Source organism: Sarcophilus harrisii, chromosome 1 (genome assembly GCF_902635505.1).
Source record: "Sarcophilus harrisii chromosome 1, mSarHar1.11, whole genome shotgun sequence".
Taxonomy (NCBI): Eukaryota; Metazoa; Chordata; class Mammalia; order Dasyuromorphia; family Dasyuridae; genus Sarcophilus; species Sarcophilus harrisii.
In genome coordinates this window covers 552001130-552026466 of record NC_045426.1, presented here as the reverse complement: position 1 = coordinate 552026466, position 25337 = coordinate 552001130, and the positions used below count along the sequence as shown (strand labels likewise).

General features: G+C 34.3%; 1 protein-coding gene across 1 annotated transcript in view; it reads left to right on the top strand.

The window, feature by feature from the left end:
• The first annotated feature begins 15142 nt into the window (after positions 1-15142).
• Positions 15143-25337, top strand: part of LOC100925756 (glucosaminyl (N-acetyl) transferase 2 (I blood group)) — a 75887-nt gene continuing 65692 nt past the window's right edge. Inside the window, exon 1 of the mRNA XM_031946868.1 lies at positions 15143-16097. Within this exon, the coding sequence (XP_031802728.1) occupies positions 15182-16097 (916 nt within the window). The 5' untranslated portion in view covers positions 15143-15181. The remainder of the gene's footprint in view (positions 16098-25337) is intronic.

Genomic DNA, 25337 nt, shown 5'->3' with positions numbered 1-25337 from the left:
ATGAAATCACAGGTCCAGGCAAGACAGAGGAGAGAAATAGTCATACATCTTGTGAAAGTCAGAGTCTCTTGACCCCAATGTTCCCCTCTTTCTACTTTAATAATGTACAACGAAAGAAAATTAGTAGGATGAAATAAAATTTATTCTACTTCTAGTAGGTGGTCAGCATGGTCATGATTATCCCATTTGGGCATTTGGGGAAAATGGCACAATAGAGGTAGTCTATATCCTGGGCAGGAGACCTGTCCAGGTCTTCTTTGTCTCTCCACCCTTCTTTATTTTCTATGTAGTGATTATTCAGTGATTTCAATTGCAGGCATAACTCTTCATAAGTCCATTTGAGTTTTCTGGGCAAAGATATTGGAGTTATTTCCTTCTCTAGCCTAGTTATAGATGAGCAAACTGAGGCAAACAGGGTTAAATGACTTGCCCAAGATCATATAGCTAGTAAGTACCTGAGGTCGGATTTGAACTCAGATCTTCATGACTCTAGTCTAGACACTATCCATTGCATTGCCTGGCTGCTCCCTTGTGTTTTAGTTGCCTGTGTTTGTACGTGTCTAGCAGTGCAAAAGTAGATGTTTAACAACCAGCATTCTAGGAAAGGAAAGTATGAAAGACAATCTTTTATATTTAAATGGCATCTTTTCTTGTCTGTTACAGATAAGGAACAAAATAGTAAATCAAGCCCTGATGAATACTTTGCCTTTTCCTAAGGTAGAGATTCTCATACTGACAATTTAACAATTGGCTCTCCAAATCAGTTCCAGTTGACTTCAATACATGCTTCAATGTACTAGATTATAACTTCTGAATTCCTATTACTACAAAATTCATATATACATCCCTGTTATGCCATAGATGTTTGTTGAATTGAGGGAAAAAATGATATCAAGAGACTTAAAAAGGAAGAAATACATATACAGGAAAAAAAATGGGCCTGTTCAAAGTGAATCTAGTTCCATTTATCTTCTTGGTAAGACTTCCATGTTGTTAAGTCTTGGCATATTTCCCAATAGGCAGTTCCCAGAACTCTCTTGAACCCTGCCAAGGCAGCTTTTAGCATTTATTTTCTCAGGGTTCTTAGACCTTTTAGTTGTAGAAAACAAGCAGTGGAAGGTAACCCAGGCATGGGAGGAAATAGGAGAGAAGGTCAGTGAGGGTAACATACAAGCAAATAGAAAAGCATTTAGCAGTCAATTTACTTAAGGAATATGTTCTGATTTTGTTATGTAGATTAAAAATAGTATTATATTTAAATTTAATCAGTATTAAATATTACACAATAAAATCTAATGTTCTTAAAGATACCGATGACAATGCAATAAATATAAGAAAGGTTACAGCAGAGGGAATAAATATAGGCATCTTGTGGGATTGGTAAAAATATTCTTCCCTATCCAACTCTTTATCCAATTGCTGTGTTTATGTTGCTAGGAAATATAATGTCTGCCTGTTTTTACCTCAGTATTTCATGTTTATTTGATTTGCTGATGTGAGCACACACAGGCAAACTGATAAAGAATGTTTCTTGACTGTGTTAGCTAACAACCTGGAATGAAAATTCCAAAATGATAGGGCTTTACATTGCTTATCATAGAAACAAAAACCGTGAAAAGATTTTGCTAACTTTATGAATTTTTAATAGTATACCTAAACTGTTCTAAGTTTAGATACAGAAATAAAAGATTGATCAAATAATTTATAATAATCTTTTATTTGTAACACCTTCACTGAAGCTTCATATACCACATATAGATATTATTGGCTGAACTTTCTCAGTGGAAAGAAACATTTTGATAAAAACAATTTATAACAGAATGAGTTTTCCATGTGAAAATTTTACACACCCTGGTAAATGCCTTCTCAAATATTTATTGGCTGTGATATAAGCATGTCCAAGTATCAGTAGAATTTTGATTATTGTTAACTATTTTCTAAGTAACAACCTTTACTTTTTTTTTAGAATCGCTGAAAACCTAACCTCTATTCCTATGACTGCTCACAATTTCTAGAACATTCACTGTGGGGACTTGCTTTTGCCTCAGTGCTTTTGTTTATTTGCTTTGCCTGGTACATAGTTCTTTGCAAATATTTGCCTGACATCATTCAGCATTCAGAGAGTGTTTGACTGTTAACTTTTCTCCATCAAAACTAAGGGTACTTTTTATAAATTTCACTTACTTTCCACTGGGCTAGTTAATTCAATTCAATGCCATTCTGTTCATACCCAAGTCTCTGTGACATGCCTTGCTATGCCATTCACATTTATTAATTACCTATTATGTGCAAGACTGGGGACAAAATGAAGAATAATAGCCTAGACCTTATCCTCTTGGAACTTATAATCTAATAGAAGGAAACTAAGACATGCTTGTAAAAAAAAAAAAAAAACAAAAAACTGCTCTATTAGTCAGAACCTAATTAAGGATTAAAAAAAAAGTCTATACATAGTGTTACAAGAAACTTGAGAAGAAAGAAATAACTTTCAGCTGGAAGAGAATATTTACCTTGAAAATTCCCTGCCAATTTTGTATATGAAAAGTTATTAAGTATTTAGGTAAGAGCTGAAAAATATTTTGGAGGCCTTTCAGCCAATTTGGGAGATGCACTGACTCATACCTGCTCCATAGCCAATTAGCTGAACTAGTGTGGAAAGTCAAATGATTAGGCCCCAGGAGGAGTTAGGTTCTCCCCAGTGAATTTCTAGAAAGGATTCCACTGATATACAATAGCTGTTGTTTAATGAAAGGTATTGTTTGGAATTATCATCATAATCTAAACAGTTCATCATAAGTTCATAGGTTTTCATTTATAAGCTATCTAGACAAAGAGAACAGAATCGTTTAGCTGTTAAAATTAGAGTGTGATTCACCACCATTGCCAACTCTTCCCTGAAAATTATATGTAAAAGCTCTTATTATCTCAGAAAAAGTTCCCTATAATAAGCAATTAGGAGGAAAAAACAAACCCAAACAAACAAACCTGAGTCATTTTGACCTGCTTCGATAATTTTGAAGAAAGTTCCATTAAAATTGTCTTCCAACATAGAACTATTACAGAAGAATCATTAATCACAAGAATGAGCCTAATCCTAATCACATTCAGCTAAATAACCCTGAATTTAGTGCTTCTTTGACAAATTATTTTTGCTTGAAGTCTGCCAGCCCTACCAAATATACTTTTCACATTCTTTGACTTTATGGATTTAAAAGATTTTCAAAAGAAGAATTTGAACTCTTCAAACCTTTAGTACAAGGTCTAGAATGTGCTCCAAAATACAACAAATTTCATACTGTCATAGATAAATAAGCAAAAGAAATAAGAATGAAGATAGAAAAATAAATGTTACTATAGTTATACTTCATTACCTACTTGAATTTAGAAGGTTAGTTAGGAGGAATATTAATTTTATAGATAGAGTTTCAAATTCTACCTCTGACAAGGATGACCTTGGGCAAGGTATTAAAGCTTCTTATGATTCAATTCCCTCATCTGTAAAATGAGGGGTTTTGACTAAATAATTTTTGAAGTCCCTTTGAACTCTAAATCTATGATATTCTGAATCTAACATAAAGTATAAAAAAGCATAATTTTCTGAAGATTCTAATTTTGCCCATCTGGGAGGTTAAAAGTTTCTAATGGAACAAGAGAACTATTCCCAGACAATGACATTTTTCAATTTTTTGTCAATTAATTGTAAGACATCTTGAATAGATATTACAAATGTAAACTTTCCTACTTTCAAGTGAATGCTTCAGTCTTGGATAAATCACTCAGATTAGACCTCATGATCTATCAGGTCTCTCCTACTTCTAACTCCTAAGGCTCCTAAGGTTTTGGTCAGCATTAACAAAAGGAGTACCCACCCAGGTAATATAATAGGACCATTAACATGGTATCCGAAAGTTGCTCTAACCAAATGGTTTTGCCTAATCATGTCTAATGTCTACTGGTTTATGCACTCTACAAATGCCCAAATAGCTTTAGATGCTTTGAATGACACTATCTACTCCAGAGAGTGAAACTCCGATGGACTAGTCACTTTGTTCAAATGTCAAATTAATGTTTTTGTAAAAGACTACCTTACAAAGAATTCATACAAAGCAAGTGCTTATGTGGAGATCAGACAGGATACAAAGACACTCTCAAGGTCTTTCTAAAGAATTATAGAATCGATTCTCAGACATGGGAGACACTGGCATAGGACTACACAACATGGCATACCTTTATGAACAAAAGGTGCTATATTCTATGCACAAAGTACCACAATTGTGGTAGCTCAAAAGAAATATAAGACATACAATTCTAGAGCCATCTCCATTCCAAATATGGACTATTTGTAACTGATCTGTGGTAGAGCTTTCCAAATTTGTTTTGGTCTCATCAGCTGCAGTCAGACCCCAATATAGTGATGTTATGTTGGTCCACTTTGAGAATGAAGGATAACCAAATAACCAACACTACCAGACAGTTGCAATAACTCACTGGTTTAAAAGTTCCCATACTGGAGAAAATTAAAACTCAATTCTTGCTCCAGGAAAGCATCCTGGCATTGAGCTTTCTTGATTTTGTGCCTTTGTTCCCTTTATTTCAACACTTACTCCAAAGATGTGATCTGGGCAAGTCTTTTAACCTCTGTCTGCCTCAGTTTTCTCCTCCATAATCTGAGGATAATAATAGAATCTTCCAGGGTTCTTGTGAGGATCAAATGAGATAATATTTACAAAATGTTTTTGTATGTTGCCTGGTACTCACTGCTTAATAAATGCTTGTTTCCTTCCTTCATTCAAATAGACTATTTTCCCAAACGTCTTCAGAGTAAAGGTCATGTCATACATTTTTTTAATATCCTAAGTGTCCAACACATATATTAGGATCTCAGAACCATAGAATGTTAGAAATAGGAGACACCTTAAAGAACATTTAGTCCAACTCCTTCATTTTAGTCATGACAGTTGAAACATAGAAACCTTTTTTCCGGATTCTACAATAAGTTAATTCCAATTCCTACTTTTTAAAGGTATACCAAAGAGGATTTATTCTATATGGTTCTGAACTTTGTGGCTTAAAGATGATTACCAATTCTGTCCTTGTCTTGTTAGTATTAATCTTCAGAGGCGGAAGGCTATGGCTGCTTCTTTGATTAGCTTCAGATCTTAAACAATAAGAGTAAGAGGGCTTAGGGTATAGTAAAAAGAATATTGGCTCTCCAATCAGAGGACCTAAATTCAAATCTATGGTTCTCTGCTTTGCTATCTATATGATCTTGGGCATGTCACTTTAAGACTTTTGGAGTCCGGGTTCTTCAATTTTAAAATGAATGGGATTGAATCAAATAACTTTTAAGATACTTTCCCATTCTAAAGCTATGATCTTTTAAGGGTTGATTAAGGACAGGACATTGAACTATATTTTATATGGATCATGTTGCAAGATCTGTCAAACCAAAATAGTATAGCAGTATTAGAATGTTGGACTTGGAATCAAGAATATCTAAATTCAGATCTTAGGTTTGATACTTACTAGCTGTATGCCCCTGGGAAGATTATTTAACCTCTCTGGGCCTCAGCTTCCTCAACTGTAAAATGTAGGAGTTGGACTTAATGGTAGCTAAGGTCCCTTCTAGCTTTAGATTTATGATCCTCTGAAGATGTTCTTGGATTATCTTTATCTATGTTGGTGTATTTCCAAGCTCCTATAACCATAAAACAGGCTATCTTAGTGGGTTTTTTTTTTTTCTTATGAAGGAAGTAGATAAGATTAATGCACTGACAATAAAAACTGCTAAAGGAATAAAGGCAAAAACTTTTAAGATAAAACATGGGTAAAACTTTAATCATAGATCTATGCAAGACAACTTTATACTAATAAGGAGTCTCAAAAATGACAAACAAAGCAGCCAGGAAAAGTTCAGGGAAGTCAGTGTTTATCCATTGCTTCAGCTCTTCTCTCTCAATGAAGGATTTTATTATATTATGATCTCCTCAGAAGAGTAAAGCAATCACATCTGGACTGCCAAAGAGATATAAAATAACTACAGGAGTCCAAAAGATGACAAGTTACCGTTCCCATATTTAGAGAAGCAGTTAAAGGAAAGCTAATTTATAAAGAGCTTTTGGCACTCAAAGGCTATTAGAATAGGTCAGTCAAATGTGTATATATGTGAGTGGTAAGAGAGAGTGAGAATGGAGATGTGGAAATGAGTACAATAATAACAGCTGATATTTGTATATCTATAATTTATGAAATTAATATATACATATGTTTATATATATACATGCATATATTATATGTGTGTGTATATGTGTGATATATATATGTGATTTTGATTATCATAATGACCTTATATAAAATGACCTTTACTTACAAGTAAAGAGATTAAAAGTACACTTTGGGGCAGCTAAGTAGTGCAGTGGTCCTGAAGTGTTGGTCCAGTAGTGCTGGTCCTGAAGTCTGGAAGACCCAAGTTCAAATCCAGCCACAGACACTTAATACTTTCTAGTTGTGTGACCCTAAGCAAGTCACTTAACCCCAATTGCCTCAAAAAGAAAAGAAAAGAAAAAAAACACACTTTAGAAAAAAAGAAACTGAGTCTATGAGACATTCAAAGCTAGTAAGAAGCAAAGCCAGACTTCAATTTTTTGATTTTTTTTATCCCATTTTAATTTTCCATCCCTCAGCCTTCCCCATTGAAAATAAAAACAAAACCCTCTCAACAACTATGCATAGTCAAACAAAACAAATTCTCACATGGTTTCACATCCATATGTATGTCTCATTCTGTAACTCAAATCCATTACTACTCTGTCAGGAGGTAGGAACATCATCTGTCTTCTGAAGGCATGGAGGATTAGTCTATCAAAGCAGTATCAAATACAGTATTGTTTGGACAGTATGTATTGTTCTAGTTCTATATACTTTATTCTGCATCAGTTCATTCAAGTTTTCCTAAGTTTCTCTGAGTAAAATACAAACTCTGGTCTGGCTTTGTGTTCCTTCACAGTTGGGCTCCAAGTTACCTTCTTAGCCTCGTTCCTTATTCCTCCCTTTCCCATACTCTGTGCTATCTTGTTTTGCCTTTGTATCTAAGATCTACCATAAAACTTTGTTCATATCATATAAATCACCTAATAAATGTTTGCATAGTATCAGCTAGTGCCAGGCCTGAAGTCAGGAAAGACTTCTTGAATTCAATTCTGGCTTCAAATACTTAGTAGCTGTGTGTGACTGGGCAAATCACTTAATCCTATTTGCTTCAGTTTTCTCATCTTTAAAATGAGCTGGAAAAGAAAACAGCAAACCACTTTAGGACTTTGCCAATAATGAATTAGTTGTGAAAGTCACAGATCAGAGGAGATCCAGGTTATTCATTCTTAGCAGATCACTGTGCAAGTGATTTGACTGGGGTCATTATTTTTTCAGCAAGAATGAAAAGATGTCCATGCTGTTACAAATAAATACAAATTAAAATATTAGGCCTTAATTCAGCCAAATCAACAAGCAATTATTTAAGTACTTACTATGTGCCTGGCATTGTGCTATGCACTGGAAATACAAATTAAAATGGAAAGACAATCCCTAACTTCAAGAAGTTTATATTCTAAAGGATGAAGACAACATCTAAAGCTAGCTGAAAAGGAAAGGTGGTATCTGTACTGAATGGGAGCTTAGTAGAGAAAGTCCTAAAAAAAAAAAAACTTTTCCTGGCTGCTTTGTTTGTCATTTTTGAGACTCCTTATTAGTATAAAGTTGTCTTGCATAGATCTATGATTAAAGTTTTACCCATGTTTTATCTTAAAAGTTTTTGCCTTTATTCCTTTAGCAGTTTTTATTGTCAGTGCATTAATCTTATCTACTTCCTTCATAAAAAAAACCCCACTAAGATAGCCTGTTTTATGGTTATAGGAGCTTGGAAATACACCTAGTTAGCAATGCATACTAGGGAGGATAAAGACTTTGGTCAGATTTAATTTAAAGATAATTTAAAGAAGATAATTAAGAAAGTTATTTTGCTTTCGTTTTTTTAATTTGATTTTTATTATTGTGAACTTATCAAAGAAAATTTCTTTGCAAAGATGGACTGAATACTGTGAATCTTTGTGTATGGTATGAATTTTAAAGTATATCTTAAATTTAACTTGGTGATTCCAACACTACCCTGCTTTTCTATGTCCTTTTCTGGACTTCTTTCTGTTCTCCTCTGTGTATTATTTTAGTTGGTGTCTATTCTTTTTTTTTCATAGAATCACTATCACTACTTTCCCTACAGATGAACTTTCCCATAACTGCGTCCATTCCACACACAAATAAAAATAAAAACCTTCTCTTAGAACAAGTACATATAGTCAACTATAATGAATTCATATATTGGCCATGTCTAAACATGTATATAATTGAAGTGTGTAAAAAGTGCATAGGAGAGAACAAAAGAAAACCTACAAGGAAGCAAAAAAAAAAAAAAAAAAAAAAAGATGGACAATTATAAATACAGTGTTTCCAATTATTATATATGCTTTCTTGAAATGGAAACTTATTGTTACATATTTTGAATCCTCGATGTGCTAGGCATGTGACAATGTTTTTTTTTTTCTTTTTCTGTCTTTCTTTTGCTTGTTTTATTTTACATTTACATTTTAAATAAAATTTTTTAAAAAGAGGTCTGTGTTCATATCCTCTGACCATTTATCTTTAGGAAATTGTTCTTGTTATTATATATTTATCAATTCCTTAGATTAATTTATTATAAGACTTTTGCCAGAGAAATTTGCTGAATGTTTTTCCTCTAATTCACTAATTCCATTTAAATTCTAAAAGCATCAATTTTTTGTGCAAAAGAATTTTAATTTTATGTAATCAAAAAAGCTCATTTGCTATCTTCTATGATTATCTATCCTTTGGTCAAAGAATTGTCTCCATCTATAGTGGTATAAGGTATTCCCTTCCTTGTTCAAATTTGTTAATGATATGATATTTTGTATCTAATGTCACATATGGAGTTAATATGGTTTAAGAATTGCTTTAAACCTAATTTCTATCCATCCGTCTTCCAATTTTCTCACTGATTCTTGTTTTTTACTTGTTTGGAGTTCTTGGGTTCATTGAATATTACGCTATTAGGTATGATTGCTGTGGAGTCTTATGTACCTCATCTGTTTGACTAATCAAGTTTTCATTTTTAAAAACTTTCAATAATATATTATTTTTCTAATTATGTGTAAAGATAGTTTTCAACATTCATGTTTGTAAGATTGTGAGTTCCAATTTTTTTCTACTTCTCTCCTTTACCACCCCCCTTCAAGGCAGCAAGTAATCTGATATAAATTATGCATGTGTAATCATTTTAAATATATTTTCATATTAATCATGTGGGGGGAAAATCAAAATAAAAGGTGAAAACCACAAGAAAAAAAATGAAAACAGTATGCTTCAATCTGTATTCAGTTTTCACAGTTCTCTCACTGAATGTGAATGGCATTTTCTATCCCTAGTCTATTGGAATTGTCTTGGAACACACTGTATTGCTTAGAAGAGCTAAATCTATCATAGTTGATAATTTTACTGTAACTGTGTACAATGTTGTCCTGGCTCTACTCACTTTACTTAGCATCAGTCCATGTAAATCTTTCAAGTTTTTTCTAAAATCAGCCTGTGCCTCATTTCTTATAGCACAATAATAATCCATTATATTCATATACCACAATTTATTCAGTGATTCCCCAGTTGATGGGCATCCGCTCAATTTCCAATTCCTTGTCACCACAAAAAGAGCTGTTACAAAAATTTTTGTACATATAAGTCTTTTTCTCTCTTTTCTGATTTCTGAGATCTCATCTCTTTTTTGGAATAGAGACCCAATAGTGACACTGATGGATCAAAAATTATGCAAAGATTTGGACCCAATTGCAAATTGCTCTCCAGAAAGGCTAGATCAGTTCACAACTCTACAAAAAATACATTAATGTTCCAGTTTCTCCACATCCTCTCCAACATTTATCATTATCTTTTCCTGTCATCTTAGCCAATCTGATAGGTGTGAGGTAGTATCTCAGGGTTGTTTTAATTTGCATTTCTCTATTCCATAGTGGTTTGGAGCATTGTTTCATATCATTAGAAGTGACTAATTTCTTCATCTGAAAATTTTCTGTTCGTATCCTTTGACCATTAATCAATTGGAGAATGACTTATATTCTTATAAACTTGAGTCAGTTCTCCATATATTTTAGAAATGAGGCCTTCATCAGAAATACTGGCTGTAAAAAAATTGTTTCCCAGCTTTTTTCTTCCTTTATAATCTTGGGTGCATTGTTAGTGCAAAATCTTTTAAATTTAATATTGAATTTTATAATGTTCTTCAGGGTTTTTTTGGTCATAAATTCCTCCCTTCTCCAAAGATTTGACAGATAAACTATGCCTTACTCTCCTGATTTGTTTATAGCATCACCCTTTATGTCTAAATCATGAACCCATTTTTATTTTATTTATGGCAAAAGGTGTGCAATGTTAATCTATACCTAGTTTTTGCAATATTATTTTCCAGTTTTCCCAACAATTTTTGTCAAATAGTGAGTTTTATCCCAGAAGCTGGAGTGTTTTAACTTAGCAAACAGTAGAGTGCTATACCGAGCATTATGTTTTATGAATCTAACTTATTTTATTAATCCACTCTGTTTCTTAGCCTGTACCAAATAGTATTGATGATTGATGCTTTATAAAATAATTTTAGGTCTGGTACAGTTAGGACACCTTCCTTTGCAATTTTTTTTCATTAATTCCCTTGATATGCTTGACCTTTTGATCTTCCTGATAAATTTTGTTCTAATCAAACTTTTCTATTCTTTAATGAGCATCAAATAATGCTTATGATTACGAATTTGAACCATGGTATGAGATCTGGTTAAAATTCCTTCTCTTCCAGAAATTATTTATCTTTTTGTTTCTCCAAAGACAGTTTGTTATTCGACAAAATAACATTTTGGAAATGGGAAATTAATCTGGATAATAGTATCTGTCATTTTTATCCTATTGTTACAGTCTAATTATGAGCAATTAAGGACTTCCAATTATTTGTATGTACTGCAATGAATGTTTTGTAGTTATGTTCATATAATCCCTGTGCATATAAAAAGATTACTTTGGAAGCTATGTGTTAAATACTTTGGAAAAGAGAGAAACTGGAAATTGGAGAGGATATATTGGAAGTCTGGATGAGAAACGATTACATAAACTGTAATGAGCTGAATTATGATAACCAGAAGAATAGAATTGTTACTATTATCCAGTAGTTTAATCATGTCTGACTCTTCATAACCACATGTAGGCTTTTTTGGCAAAGATACTGGATGGATTTGACATTTCCTTCTCCTATGGAGCAAAGCCAATAGAGGTCACATTATTTGACCAGAGTCATAGGGTTAATGAGTGTCTGAGGCCAAATCTGAACTCAACTCTTCTGACTCCAGGCTCAGAGTTTTCTATCCACTGAATTAGAGAATTCAGGCTAATTACAAGAGTTGTTTTGGATCATGACATCAAAATGATGCCATCACATGTAAGTGAATTGGATTTAAGTGAGGGAAGGATGTGCAAAGTTACCTGCCTCACCTGAGCCATCAAGTTCCAGTGGCTAGATATAGATCAGAAGAACTAGAGATGATACTGAATGCAATGGGAGAGCTTGACTTTTTTAAGTTAAGTCAATTTTACTGAATTCATATTAGATAGCAATTGAGGCAAAGAATGGTCTCTTTCACCTAGTTAAAAATAAATATAAAAATAAACAAACAAACAAACAAATAAATAAATAAATAATTCTTGGGAGGGGGAGACCCTGAGAATTTCTGACCAAAACAGAAATGATTGCTATTTGCATTCACTCTGAGTCAATCAGGACTCAAACAATGACCAACTGGGTCATAAGTGGGAGAGGGTAGTATTGAGGGGAGTACCTAGTCTGATGAGATCTTATAGGATGATGAAATTATCCTAAAAATAAACTTCCTGGCACACAAGGGAAAAATCAGTGAAAAAAGTCCCAAAGTAGTGCAGTCAGGTGAAATATTAATAATAGCATTTATTTGGGAGATTTTTTCATATAGGTATAGATAGTGTAGATTTCTTTCTTGAGAACTATTCATTCATATCCTTATACCATTTGTCAATTGGAAAATTAATTTTTTCTTATAAAATTGAATCAATATCTTACATGTTTTAGAAATGAAGAATAAATGTGGATCCAAAACATAGTATTTTCACCTTTTTGTTTTGTTGTTTGCTTGTTTTTTATTTGTGTTTCCCCCTTTTGATCTGGAGTCAATAGAACTTCGCAAATACTTCATCTTTCCATGTGAAAGCATAAAAAATGATATTTAATTATTTAGCATAGAAAGGAGAGTACTATTTTGATTGTTAAAGCTCTACTTAAGGAAGGCTGAAAGGCAACATGAAGAATAATGGAAGAAAGAATTTTTCTTTGTTTTTTTCACAATTCTAATTTATTGGTATATTTTAAATATAAATTCCAAATTATCCATATGGTTCTGCATTATATAAGTAAAAAAATGTGATTATTGCAGTTATATTTTGACAATATTTTATTAAGATTTAATCTAGCCTAGGGCGAGGAAAGAGTGATTTTAACAGAAAAAGTGAAATGGAGATCTGGCCATTGTCCAGCAATAATAATGATAATAGTTTGCATTTACACAGCACTTGAAGGTATGTATAACAACTATATTCAAAGGTTATTATGATTATCTCCCATTTTACAAATTAAGAAAACTGAACCCAATAGGTTAAGTGATCTAAGATCTCTCATCTTTTTTTTTTTTTTTTTTTTTTTTTTTTAATTTAATAGCCTTTATTTACAGGTTATATGCATGGGTAACTTTACAGCATTAACAATTGCCAAACCTCTTGTTCCAATTTTTCACCTTTTACCCCCCACCCCCTCCCCCAGATGGCAGGATGACCAGTAGATGTTAAATACATTAAAACATAAATTAGATACACAATAAGTATACATGACCAAAACGTTATTTTGCTCTACAAAAAGAATCAGACTCTGAAATATTGTACAATTAGCTTGTGAAGGAAATAAAAAATGCAGGTGGGCATAAATATCCCAGGGATTGGGAATTCAATGTAATGGTTTTTAGTCATCTCCCAGAGTTCTTTCTCTGGGCGTAGCTGGTTCAGTTCATTACTGCTCCATTGGAAATGATTTGGTTGATCTCGTTGCTGAGGATGGCCAGGTTCATCAGAACTGGTCACCATCTAGTATTATTGTTGAAGTATATAATGATAAGATCTCTCATCTAGAAAAAGTCTCTATTGGGATTTGAATTGAGATCTTCCTGACCCCAAGTCCATGGCTTTGTTTGTTATACACCATTACATATCACCTCTCTACAATGAACTCAATCTAAATAGACTGATAATTTGGAAAATTCAAGTTATCAAAAAAAAAATGTGGAAAATTCAAATTTTAAAGGAAAGTACAGAGAATGAGAGGGTTAAAAAAGGGGGAAGAAGAGCATTAGGGATATTTTGTAAGTGGAAAGATTTCCATTTGGGGATAAATAATATTACCCAGCCAGAAGATCAAAAATTGAAGTGGGTGAAGTTAGTGAGTGGATTATCTTGGATGAGAAAGAAGGAAACAGTAAAAAAGAAGTTCAGTTGCAAGTTACATGAACTTTGTTTTAAGTTTTTTTTTTAAAACCAAACATGACATTTCATTGATAAAGAAGATACTCAATGAAGAACATCCTTCCACCAGTGCAAGTTACCACCTGCTCTGACACTTATATGTTCCCTTAAGGAAAGAAAATAACTTCTCCCAGGATACACAGCCAGCACATGGTAGAGGCATGATTTTGAAAGTGGGGAAGGGAATAACCATTTATATAGCACCCAGGCTCTGTATTAAGCATTTCACAAATATTATATCATTTAATCCTGCACAACCTGCAAATTGAGAAAACTGAGACTAACAGAAGTTGAGTGCATTTGCCAGGGCTACACACTAAGTACATGTTTGAGGTTGGACTTGAACTCCTATTTTCTTCACCCTAGGCCCAGCACTGTATTCACTGTGACACCTAGCTGCCATAATTTCAACCCACATTTTCCTTATAGACTGGCTCTCTTAAAGGAAACTGTCTTTTGAGAAAAGCAAAAAAGGTTGGTCTTTAAATACCTTTTTTTGGGAAAAAAAACCCCCACCTAATAATTAGGCAAAATAAGATACTCAGTCTAAATTCAGAATTTATTAAGCACCCATTGTGTGGCAATATCAATATCCTTTTAGAATCAAGGGGAACTTTTCCACAAAAATTACAAGAAACATGAATTAATTTTTTAATCAACATGAACAAATTAGGCTCAGGTCTATTCTATAGCCCCTTAATTGGTAGTGTTCTTATTTCAGTTGAGGAGAGCGAAAGAAAATATTTAAATGAAGATTTTGTTGTTTTATCTCCGTGGTGGTTCTGTTTTCCTTTTACAAATCCTTTAGAGAAAGTTTATAGCAGCCACAAATGAAAACTGGCTTATACTCTAAAATGTGAGCTGCTTGTCTGTGCAATTGTTGGCTTGCCTGTGCGACGACATGAGAGAAGATAAGTTATATGTTATGGCAGCACTGTGAGAGGTTGGGGAAGGGGGTGGGGGGAAGAAATGCTACAGCCTGTTCAATGATTAGCAGGAAATGGGCTTGCTTGCCAAAACTCCGCATTAAGATTTTGGCTTTCACTATGCTAATTCCCTAAAGGATAGTCTCCCCCACTTCCCCTTCCCAAAAAAAGGATAATAGCAAAAGAAAAATACTCGAGAAGCGGAATCCGGAAAGGAAAACGGGCCCTGGCAGTTCAAAGTTGCTCCTACCTACGGGAAAAGAGCTTGCAGATGCAAACGGAGAGCCAGGGGAAAATAGGCTGGGCTTAAGCAACCTGCTACCGGGATTTAGACAAAGAAGGTTTGAAAGAGGCAGAAGAAAGAGGGAACGGTTCCCAATGTCAATTCGGGAAGGGAAACAGCAGCCAGGCACGGTGAATGAAATGGAAAGTGAGCATTCTGCGTCCTCCTGGGCAGAAGAGGCAGCTGTTCGGACTAAAATAACAACTCTGGTGGAAAAGTAAGTTTGGAGCAAGCACTTCATGATTTTGACTGCCTTTGAAACATGCCTTCCTTGATGCATTATCTTTTTGTAGTTCCTGTTTTTACTGTAGTTCTTTTTATTCTGTTCTACATGTTTAATTTATATAGCGATCAAAGCCTTCAGAGGTTAAATATAACAAATACTTTGGTTCTAGCTAAAGTCTGCAATTCATTTATCAAAGGGAAAACATCTTTCCTATGGGAAAACACACTAACAATATCTGGAAAATCTTGTAGGGAATACTTATTTCAAAGTCACTATATAACAACTGCCCTTTCAGAAGAGGAGGCTGAGTTTCCTTTGGCCTATGCAATGGTCATCCATAAAGATTTTGAAACCTTTGAGAGACTCTTCAGGGCTATTTACATGCCCCAAAATGTTTACTGTGTTCACGTGGATGAGAAGGCAACTATTGAGTTTAAAGATGCTGTGGAGAGATTGGTGAGCTGCTTCCCCAATGCTTTCCTTGCCTCCAAGATGGAGCCAATAGTCTATGGTGGAATATCCAGGCTCCAGGCTGACCTGAATTGCATGAAAGACCTTGGAGCCTCTAAGGTTCAGTGGAAGTACCTCATCAACACTTGTGGGCAAGATTTTCCTCTAAAAACTAACAAGGAAATAATCCAGCATTTGAAAGGATTTAAAGGGAAAAATGTCACCCCAGGGGTGCTGCCTCCTGCACATGCTATTGAAAGGACAAAATATATTCATAGAGAGCATCTCAGTTCAGAAGCATCTTATGTAATAAACACCAAAGCATTAAAAACCCCACCTCCTCACAATCTGACCATTTATTTTGGCTCTGCCTATGTTGCCCTTACAAGGGAGTTTATCAGTTTTGTTCTCCAAGATCAACGAGCCATTGATTTACTGCAATGGTCTAAAGACACCTACAGTCCTGATGAGCATTTCTGGGTGACACTCAATAGGATTCCAGGTATGTGTAACTATTTAATTCCTGCTAACAAAATAGTGTGCTAAAGAGATCTTTTGAAGAACTGATTCCCCCCCCCCCCGCTCCTGTCAGAAATGGAACTTAATTTCATTCCATTCAGATTCCTAACTAATATTTCATGAGCATAATTTGAAATAGAGGGCTTTGTGCTAGACTGTAAAACTTCCAGTATTCTTCCAAATAAAGGAAAGTGCTATTCAAAAAAACCATTATGGACTAAATTGTACCTATACCCTCAGCAATTTTCCTTGAATCCAAGTAATGAAGCTTTTTATTTAAGATAGATAAGAGGCTTCTGGGAGTTTCCCACAAATCACTTTCCTCTTCTCCTAACCATAGAAAATTGCTCTTTGAAAGAAGGAACTTATTTCAGGCTCAGTAGATAAGAAAATCAGGAAGAATCCAGCTGAACTACACAACTTTAGTAACAGAGAACACTGACCTTTATTTAGTATTGGAAAGGAGGGAGAAGAAGAAATAATAAAAAGTGCCTAATATGAGCTAAGGCACTATACTAAATGATTTATAAATGTTATTCCATTTGATTCTCACATCAACACATGGAGAATCCCCATTTTATGACTGAAGAAATAGAGGTTAAGTAACTTGGTCAAGATGACATAACTTGCAAGTATCTGAGGATGAATTTAAACTCGTCTTCTTAACTTCCAGGCTCATTATTTTATCTATTGCACCACCTAGAAAAGCTCATGATTGAATGGAGGAAGGTGTACAGGACTTTAAATGTTCTGTTTGCTCTCTCTAAAACTCAAGATGCTGAATTACAAAATCTCCGAGTTACTTCACAGTGTGTTCTGTACTTAATTGACTTTAAAAAAAATTTTTTATGCTTTTTTTGAACACTGTAATACACCATTTCCCAAACGCTCAGCTTCTCTTATAATAATAACAAATGTTAAACAAAACTATCTCCATCCAATGATCTAAGTTGACTATGGATGCATGTATGTAACATTCCAAACGACTGTCTATCTATCCCTCATCTATGAAAGGCAGGAAAAGTATGATTTAACAGTCAGTCATCTGGAACCAGCTTGATTAGCACATTAAATCTTCATCCAGGAGTCTTTTTCATTGAATATAGTTGTTTTATAAATTATTGCTCCTGATCATATCCCCTTCTTTCCCATTTATTTGTCAATATCCTCTTCTTATTTATCTCCAATTTATTCTGTATAAATTTTGTTTGCTTTCTGTCTGCTCCATTAGATTATGAGCTGCTTAAAAACAGGAACTTTTATTTGTTTTTTGGTTTGTTTTGAGATGTGTGTGTATGCTAACATAGCAGTGTCTGGCATATAGTAGGTGCTTAATAAATACTTGTTGACTTAACTTTTCAGCTTTCTTGCTTATGTAAAATATTTGCAGGCATTTTTGCCAGAAAGGATAGTTCATCCAACTAATAGAATTTCAATTTAATTCAAAAAGACAAACACTTATTATAGATCTGAATTATGCAGGCTGCTATAGGAAGGCCAAATGAAAAAATAACCATCAGCAGCATCCCTAGTTTTACGTATGTCCCTCCTCAAATGCTGTATCAAGTTACACATAAATTGATCTTTAACCGCAAGTGTTTCTGCTTTTTCTTACACTTGGCCAGTAGATGGATGACAGTATCATACTATAGGATTCAAGCCAGCTGAGGCACAGCTCCAAGTCTTCCCTTCATTAACAGAATATTTTTAATCATATCAGTTCTTCTATTTTTAATGTTGGACTACATAGAAAATAATTATTTCTGCAAACCCACTCACTCATTCTGTACTAAATGTCTATTTTGCAAACCTTTTATTAAAATAACTAGTATCTTTTCTTTCCTCTCTCAGAAGCCAAAAAATCCTTAATGTCAGACAGACTGTTAGCATTCCATTTCCCCCTTAATAATCATCAGATAAATTTGACACTGTCCCCCATAACCCTGCCTGCAATGGGAGAAAAGGTTGGTACTTATTTTTTCAAATGGTGCAAGGAGGTAAACTGAAATCTTAAAAATCCAAATGCATCTGATTATTCTAGAACAAAACTCTTGATTGCATATATCATGTTCTCTCGCTGTATCTGTGTACAGCGTAAGCTGCTTTTATTAGTTTATGTCCTTAAGGACTAGACTGTCTTCTCTAGCGTCAGGGAGCATGCACTCCCTGAATGTCGGCAGAAAAATGGTGTTTTCTCTCCTTGTCCATGGCCAAGCATTTATTAAATGCCTGCTATATGCCAGGGATTCAACTAAATGATAGAAAAAATCATTCTTCAGCAAGAGTTTCTTATCCTTCGGCTTATGGCAATTCTGGAAAGATGCAGGGACTTGTTAGAGAAGGGGGGGGGGAGCCAGTTGCAGGTGCCATGGCAACACACCCACACACAACAAGAGAAGCTTAAGCAGAGCAACCATGTGCCATCTTATTTGGCGTATTTATAAGGATGAGAGAAAACAGGGCAGCTTGCTTTAAGCCCTTCCTGACCAAACCCCTAAAGAATTAATAGCAGTTATTTAGGGCTATTTTCTGGATCATGGGTCAGAGATTCAGACTTTAATAGAAGGATGGAATCTCAGAGTAAGAAGGTATTATGAGGTCATTTAATGTAACCTAAACCTGAAACTGAATCCTTTTGATAGCTTCCTAACAGGTGTTCATCTGATTTCTGCTTGAACACCTCTACTGAGACAGACAGAAGCGACCACTTCCCAAACAACCCATTACAGTTTGGATACCCTTAATTGTTTTCTCTTTCATTAAGCCTAAAATCTCTCTCTCTACATCATCTTCCCGTTGCTTGTAGACCTATACTCCGGGTTCTGTGACAAATAAAGCTAAGCTCTCTTCCAAAGACAGATGAGTTTTTTTTTCTACCATCTCCCCCCAAAATATTTTGTTTTACATGCCAAATGGAATCATTTCCATAAAATGATTCTAATATAATAATAATTAATATATGTATAGTGTTTTTAAACTTATAGGACATTTTACATATATTCTTATCTCATTTGGCCCTTAAAACAATCCTATAATGTAGATGCTATTATTATTTTCATTTTAATAGATAAGGAAACTGAGGTTGAGTTAAGTGATTTACACAGTGTCAAACAAGAAGGAAGTATTTGCTAAATATTTGCCATGTTAGAGATATTGTGCTCAATCCTTTAAAAACATTATCTCATTTGATCCTGTCAACTCTGGTAGCAAATGACCAGAGAGTCACAGAGGTTTTGCAACCAGTGTTAATTACCGAAATAGCAAAGAGCTTATACAGGTTAAAAGTAAAAGACTTTCTTTATCCCATTGGGCAAAAAAATTAGATTCATATATTGAGGCCTCCTCAAATAGGAGACCTAAGACATTTGGGCTAAACCTTGATTTATATATTTGGGGCTAGATAAAGAATCTAACAGTGAATACACCAACAGTGGTGAGACACAACAGCAACAGTAAGGCAAGATGTCAAGTAACAAAAAGTCCATTCATAGAAAGACTTCATGTCTGAGCCTGTTGGTCCTTGCCTAAGCTCAAAGACCATCAGTTCTGTCATTTAATTGCAGCATATTCATCTAGAGAGTGAGCACAAAGGATTGTTGTTATGTCAAGCTCGGGCACAGCTTGCTTGCTAGACCTTAACTCTGGGAAAACCAGATATCGCTTAATAGTTTAAAAAAAAAAGAAAAAGAAAAAGAAAAAATAAGAAAGAGGGCTGATTTTGGATCCTGACATCCTTAAAACCTGAAAGGCAGGTGATATTATTCCCATTTTAAAAGTAGGGAAATTGAAGCAGAGATTAGGTGATACAGGATACACAGGTAATAAATGTCAGCGTTAAAATTTGAACTGAAATCTTCTTAACTCTGAGTCCAGTGCTCTATCTACCACACCACTTAACTGCTTAGGTGCCTAAATGCCTAGGTCATATTGCATAGTTTTCAGTCCCCTTGCCATTCTGTTCAATGTTCTTTGGATATATTTTAGCTCATAATTGATAAATGAGTGAAAAAAACATAATCATTTCTAAAGGAAATAAACTTATGTTACCTATCATGTATAAATTCCTTTTTTTAAAATTAGATACCCCAAACTGAAAATAAAAATTTATATGTGATCCATCCAGGTCAGAGTACACCAGGATCATCATTTTTTTTTTTAATAGGAATGCTATGCTTCTATTAATTCAACCTAAAGTCTATTCTATTAATAAGATCAAGAATAATCTGCCTTCGCTGCCTTCTTTTACTTCCCCTTGATTTTATTATCCTTTGTTATCAGGCCACAATTCTATTCAAAAGTCGCCAATGATTGTCTTAAAATTCAGTGGCCTTTTCTTAATTCTTGTTCTTAACCTTTTTGTAACATTTTTCTAGATCCTATTGGTCAAGAACAAAATCCAAAACCTAAAAAATTTTAAGGAAGAATTTTATTAAGTCATTTGACAGAGGAGAGAGCTGGGGGGGGGGGGGGGAGGTAACTACCTTCCAAGTTTCTGTGAGATTTAAATTAGGGTACAAGCTGACTGACCCACTCATACATAAGTTACTTGAGATGTATATCATCAAGTAAGTATAAACATTCAGTAAAATTTGAGCTAAGCCCAAACCCAAGCTATTGGGCAGAAGGTGGACGCAAGACTGAGTGGACCCAGTACAAGACTTGGATGGAGTCTAAGGATTCAGTACTCTGGTTTTCTGCAATGTCTCTGGGGTCTCAATGACATCCACCTCATATTCTGTATTTAATACTATCTAACCACAATAAGATAGGTTCAAATAATATTAACAAATATTAAATGATGAATTATTTCCCCACAGTTCCCTTCTTCTAGATACTTTCTTCTTCTGTGATTTTATTGACAAGGTCCTCTCCTTATTCTCCATCAATCTTTTTGTTTTCTTTATTGGTTCATCTTCATCCTGCCACGTTAAGTGTGGATGTTGTCTGGGGCTTTATCCTCAAGCCTCTTCTCTCTCCACACACTTCCCTTCAGAGATTTTATTCACTGCCATGGCATATAAAGATCAGACAGCTTTATATCTCTCACCTCTCTTTTTAGTTCAATACTTGATTACACACTATTTGGAGGATCTCTATGACTGTTCTCTCCATATCAGCTAGTCAGGTGGTTTTTCTGTATGCAAATTTCCAAAAGATGAAGGATTTATAACCAAATCCTATAAATTAAACTTACTTGAAAGTTTGTGGTTGTTCAGTTGATTTTTAGTAGTATCCAACTCTTCATGACTCTTTTTGGGATTTTCTTGGCAAAGATACTGGAGCAAATCCTTCATTTCCTCAGTTAGCCATCTGACCAGCCTAGGCGCTCATCATCTTTTAACTGGACTAATCTAACAACTTTATTATTAATTTAACCAGTTTTAGTCTTTACCATATTTATTCTGCTTTTCATATAGCTGCCAAAATATTATTTCCCAAGGCATGAATCTGATTATGTCATCTCCAAGCTCAAAAACCTTCAGTGATTTCCTATTGCTTATGGAATAAAATGTTATTGTCCAGTTGTTTCACTTTGTTCATTTTCTAGATAAGAAACCAAAACAAATAGTGTTAAGTAACTTGACTTGGGCCACCCATTTAGGATTTAAACTCAGGAAGATATGTCTTCCTGACTTCAGGCCCCAAGTTGCCCCATGTAGAATAAAATCCGAATTCTTTATTTAGCCTGACCCTTTGGGCCCTCCAGAATCTATTTTTATCCTACAACAGTAGTTGCTCTAGATTTACTCTCCCAATTTGCACTTATATGGGGCAAATTGAGCCTGCAGAGCAAGGCTGCTAAACTTCTCAGGAGTAGAGTTAATTCTGATGGCAATGGTGAGGGAGGAAGGAGGGAAATGTCTTTCTAATGCAATAGATGGTATATTATCCCCTTTGATTATTATTAATATCAATTAGTCAGATAGATAATTACTTTTTTCCTGAATGCTGTTTACTAAAATAGTCTAGGAAGTTGGTCTATTCTCACCTCTTCTTCGTTCTATCCCCAACAATGATTTCTCATTTGGGATTCGGCTGAACTATCTTCCATCATTAGGCTGCCAAATGTTTGATGCTTCACTGTAAACTAGTTTGATAGTTTTATATAACCACCCAAAATGGTTATGACTTAAGTCTCTTCAAACAATCCAAATATACCTCCTGTGTAATATCACTCCATTTCTTTCAATGGCTTTCAAAGGCTTCTAAATTGATCAAAGACTTTCCCCACTAGTCCATGACACTTTGACTGATTCAAGGGAAAAAACTAGGCCTGGTTCATATTTCTGATGATTCAATCAAAAAATGTTTTTTCCCTCCCAAATAAAATAAAGGTATCAAGATAAGAATATCTTGTTGGTTAGTTTTAGTGGGGTGGACTATGACTAATTGTCTCAATTATATTTCTATCCTTATAGTACCATTCCAGCTTTTTTATACTTCTCCTTATCATGTTTTCAACTTCCAACCAAAGTTGAATTCCATCCTGTCTACTTCAACCTTTACAAATTTGAGCAATGCATTCTTCTTGTCTGCATCTCACTTCATCTACAATTCTGACAACTGAAATTCTTTTTCTCTCAAGTTCAATAATCATTTTCTTCAGGCAGGCTTCCCTGATCCTTTTAGCTAAAAGTAGCCTCTCTCTCCTTAGATTTTATAATAGACATTTTTTAGTTCATATTTTATTTATGTTATACTTCTTCGTATCCCCATTAATAGAGTGTAACCCCCTTGAAAGGAGGTTATTATTTCATCTTTGTATCCCGAGTACCTAGCATAGTAGGTATTTTATAAGTGTTTAATAAATTGCAATGAAGATTCAATTAGCATTTTCAACTGCCATATCAAGGTGATGATTCATATGAAATTTAAAATCCATTAAACTACTTGATCTTTTTTAAACTTTGTTCTTAATAGATTGAATTCATCATTTTAGCCTTGCTAAGATTCCCTAATGTCTTTTGATAAACATGCACTCTATTCCTTTATCCAAGCCATAGATAAAAAATTGATGATTTAGGACCAGGATAAATGAACACTTCTATCTCTTCTTTTAAGCTTGCAAATGCTTTGACTACCCACCTTTATTTATTTTTCCTTTTGAGATCTGATTTTGAAATTAGTTTTATAGCACCTTAAAGTAGAAATGGAGTAATAAGATTCTATGCTGGGAATGGGAAATCTCTTAATGAGATTTGTTTGAATAACTTTTATTATAATTTATAATAAATCTATTATATATTTTATGTTTTTATTATAATCATATAACTTATTATATGATTATAATAAACATATATAATTTATGAAGAGCCCAGTGTTTTTCATTTCAAGTAAAATATATGAATTCAGTTTCATTTCTACTAGACCTTTACAATATCAAAAAATCACTAGCTGGCCCATCTAGGTAGAAATCCAAAAAAAATAAAAATAAAAAGAGAAAGTACATTGCAATAGAAAACAAGGCATTGGATTAGATAGCTTCTTCACTTTTTTATGACTCTAAAATATTTTCTATGATTCTTTGTTTCTGAAATTTTGGATTTTCATGGAGGCTTTTGCATTCAATTATTGTCATTCTTCACTGTCACACACATCACCTTACCAAAATACCCCCTCAAAATACTTTGAGAATGTAACTGGGCTGTGTGTAAATATCCTTGCCCCAAAGGCAAAATTGTATTCTGAACTTGCCAAAAAGTTGCCCTTTCTTTTTATACTCCACCCTACTATTTCACCTGAATTCCTGGGGCTGTAGACTTTTTCAATAGAACATTTAGCCTAAATCCACACCCTTAACGCAACCCTGGGGTGAACTGTGTGTTCAAAGAGGAAATCTACCAAGTGTCCTACACCATAGGGGGAATGCAACCTAAAGAAAAAGGATTTTCTAACATCCCCTTCAATTAGAATCCCAGATGAGATTACAATACTTTAGAGAAGGTAATTTTTAAAGCTTGAATTTAGCAGTAGGAAGGACCTTCAACCTCAGCTTTTTTTTTTTTTTTTAAGACTGTTCCACTACCAGCTAAGTAGAAATTCATTGTTTTTGAAATCCCTCTTAGAGAATTTTGTTTCTCAATGGATTATAGAGTTCTTTCAAAAGTAGTAGTTTCTGACTCCTAAATTGAGCCTCAGATAGCTTCTGTATTACATAAGCCACTGTTCTCAACTGAAACTAAGAACTATGGAAACAGGACTCCTATTAATACCAAAAGGACCCTTTTGTTCCCCCCAGCCTCTCAGGTTGTGAATCAATGGGCCACCAGAGCACTAGATTTACACTGCCCTACTCTTTTCAAATGAAATTCTGTATTAGCATCTATATTTGCACAATATATCCATTCTATCCTGTACAAAATAAGATCTTTGAAAACTTTGGAGTCCTTAGTGCTTGGCCCAATGCCTGGCATATAGCAAGTGCTTATATAAATATTTGTTAAATTGATTAAGCTAGTAATTTTTTTTTTTTGACCTCCAAATACTTAAATGGATCTCTGCCTCTACTGGCATGATCACTACCCATTCTGGAATAATCTAATCCACACACATCCTCCCTTAAATCTTCTGACAGAGGACATAACTCATGTCCTGGGAACCTTCCTTTAGGTCTCTTCACATTATGTGGGTACCACAGCAGCACGAGTTCCATCCATCTATCATCCCTCATTGTTAAAAAAGATGTAAGGGATTTTATTTGCTTCTGGGAAAAGCCTGTGCTTGTATTCATTCCTCTTCAGGCTGAACTCCTGACTTTTTCAATTATCCTCTGCAAATCTTTTTCCTCAATCCCACCCGACCTCCATCTTTTTCTCTCCACCCATTTTAAGCTTCCTTTTATATGTTGTTTTAGCACATTAGAATGAAAACTGCTTGAGATCTGGGACCATCTTTCTGTTTGAATTTCTAATTTCAGTGCTTAACATGGTACCTAGCATTTAAGTATTTAATAAATACTTGTTGACTTGACTGGAAATCACTTTAAAATTTCCTAGCTGTAATCCATCTCATTATCTTTTTCCCAATTTAATTCTAAACCCAGCTAGAATTAAATTTGCTTGCAGTGTTTCTTCTTAAGATAATACCCCATTGACCATGGATCCACTTGTATGCCATTATTTGGACAAGAAACAATTTTTGTATGCTTTGTTTTTCTAGTGTGGATTATCTTTTGAATGGCTGTGAGTCTCATTGAGGAGGCCTTGGAATATTCTAAGAACAT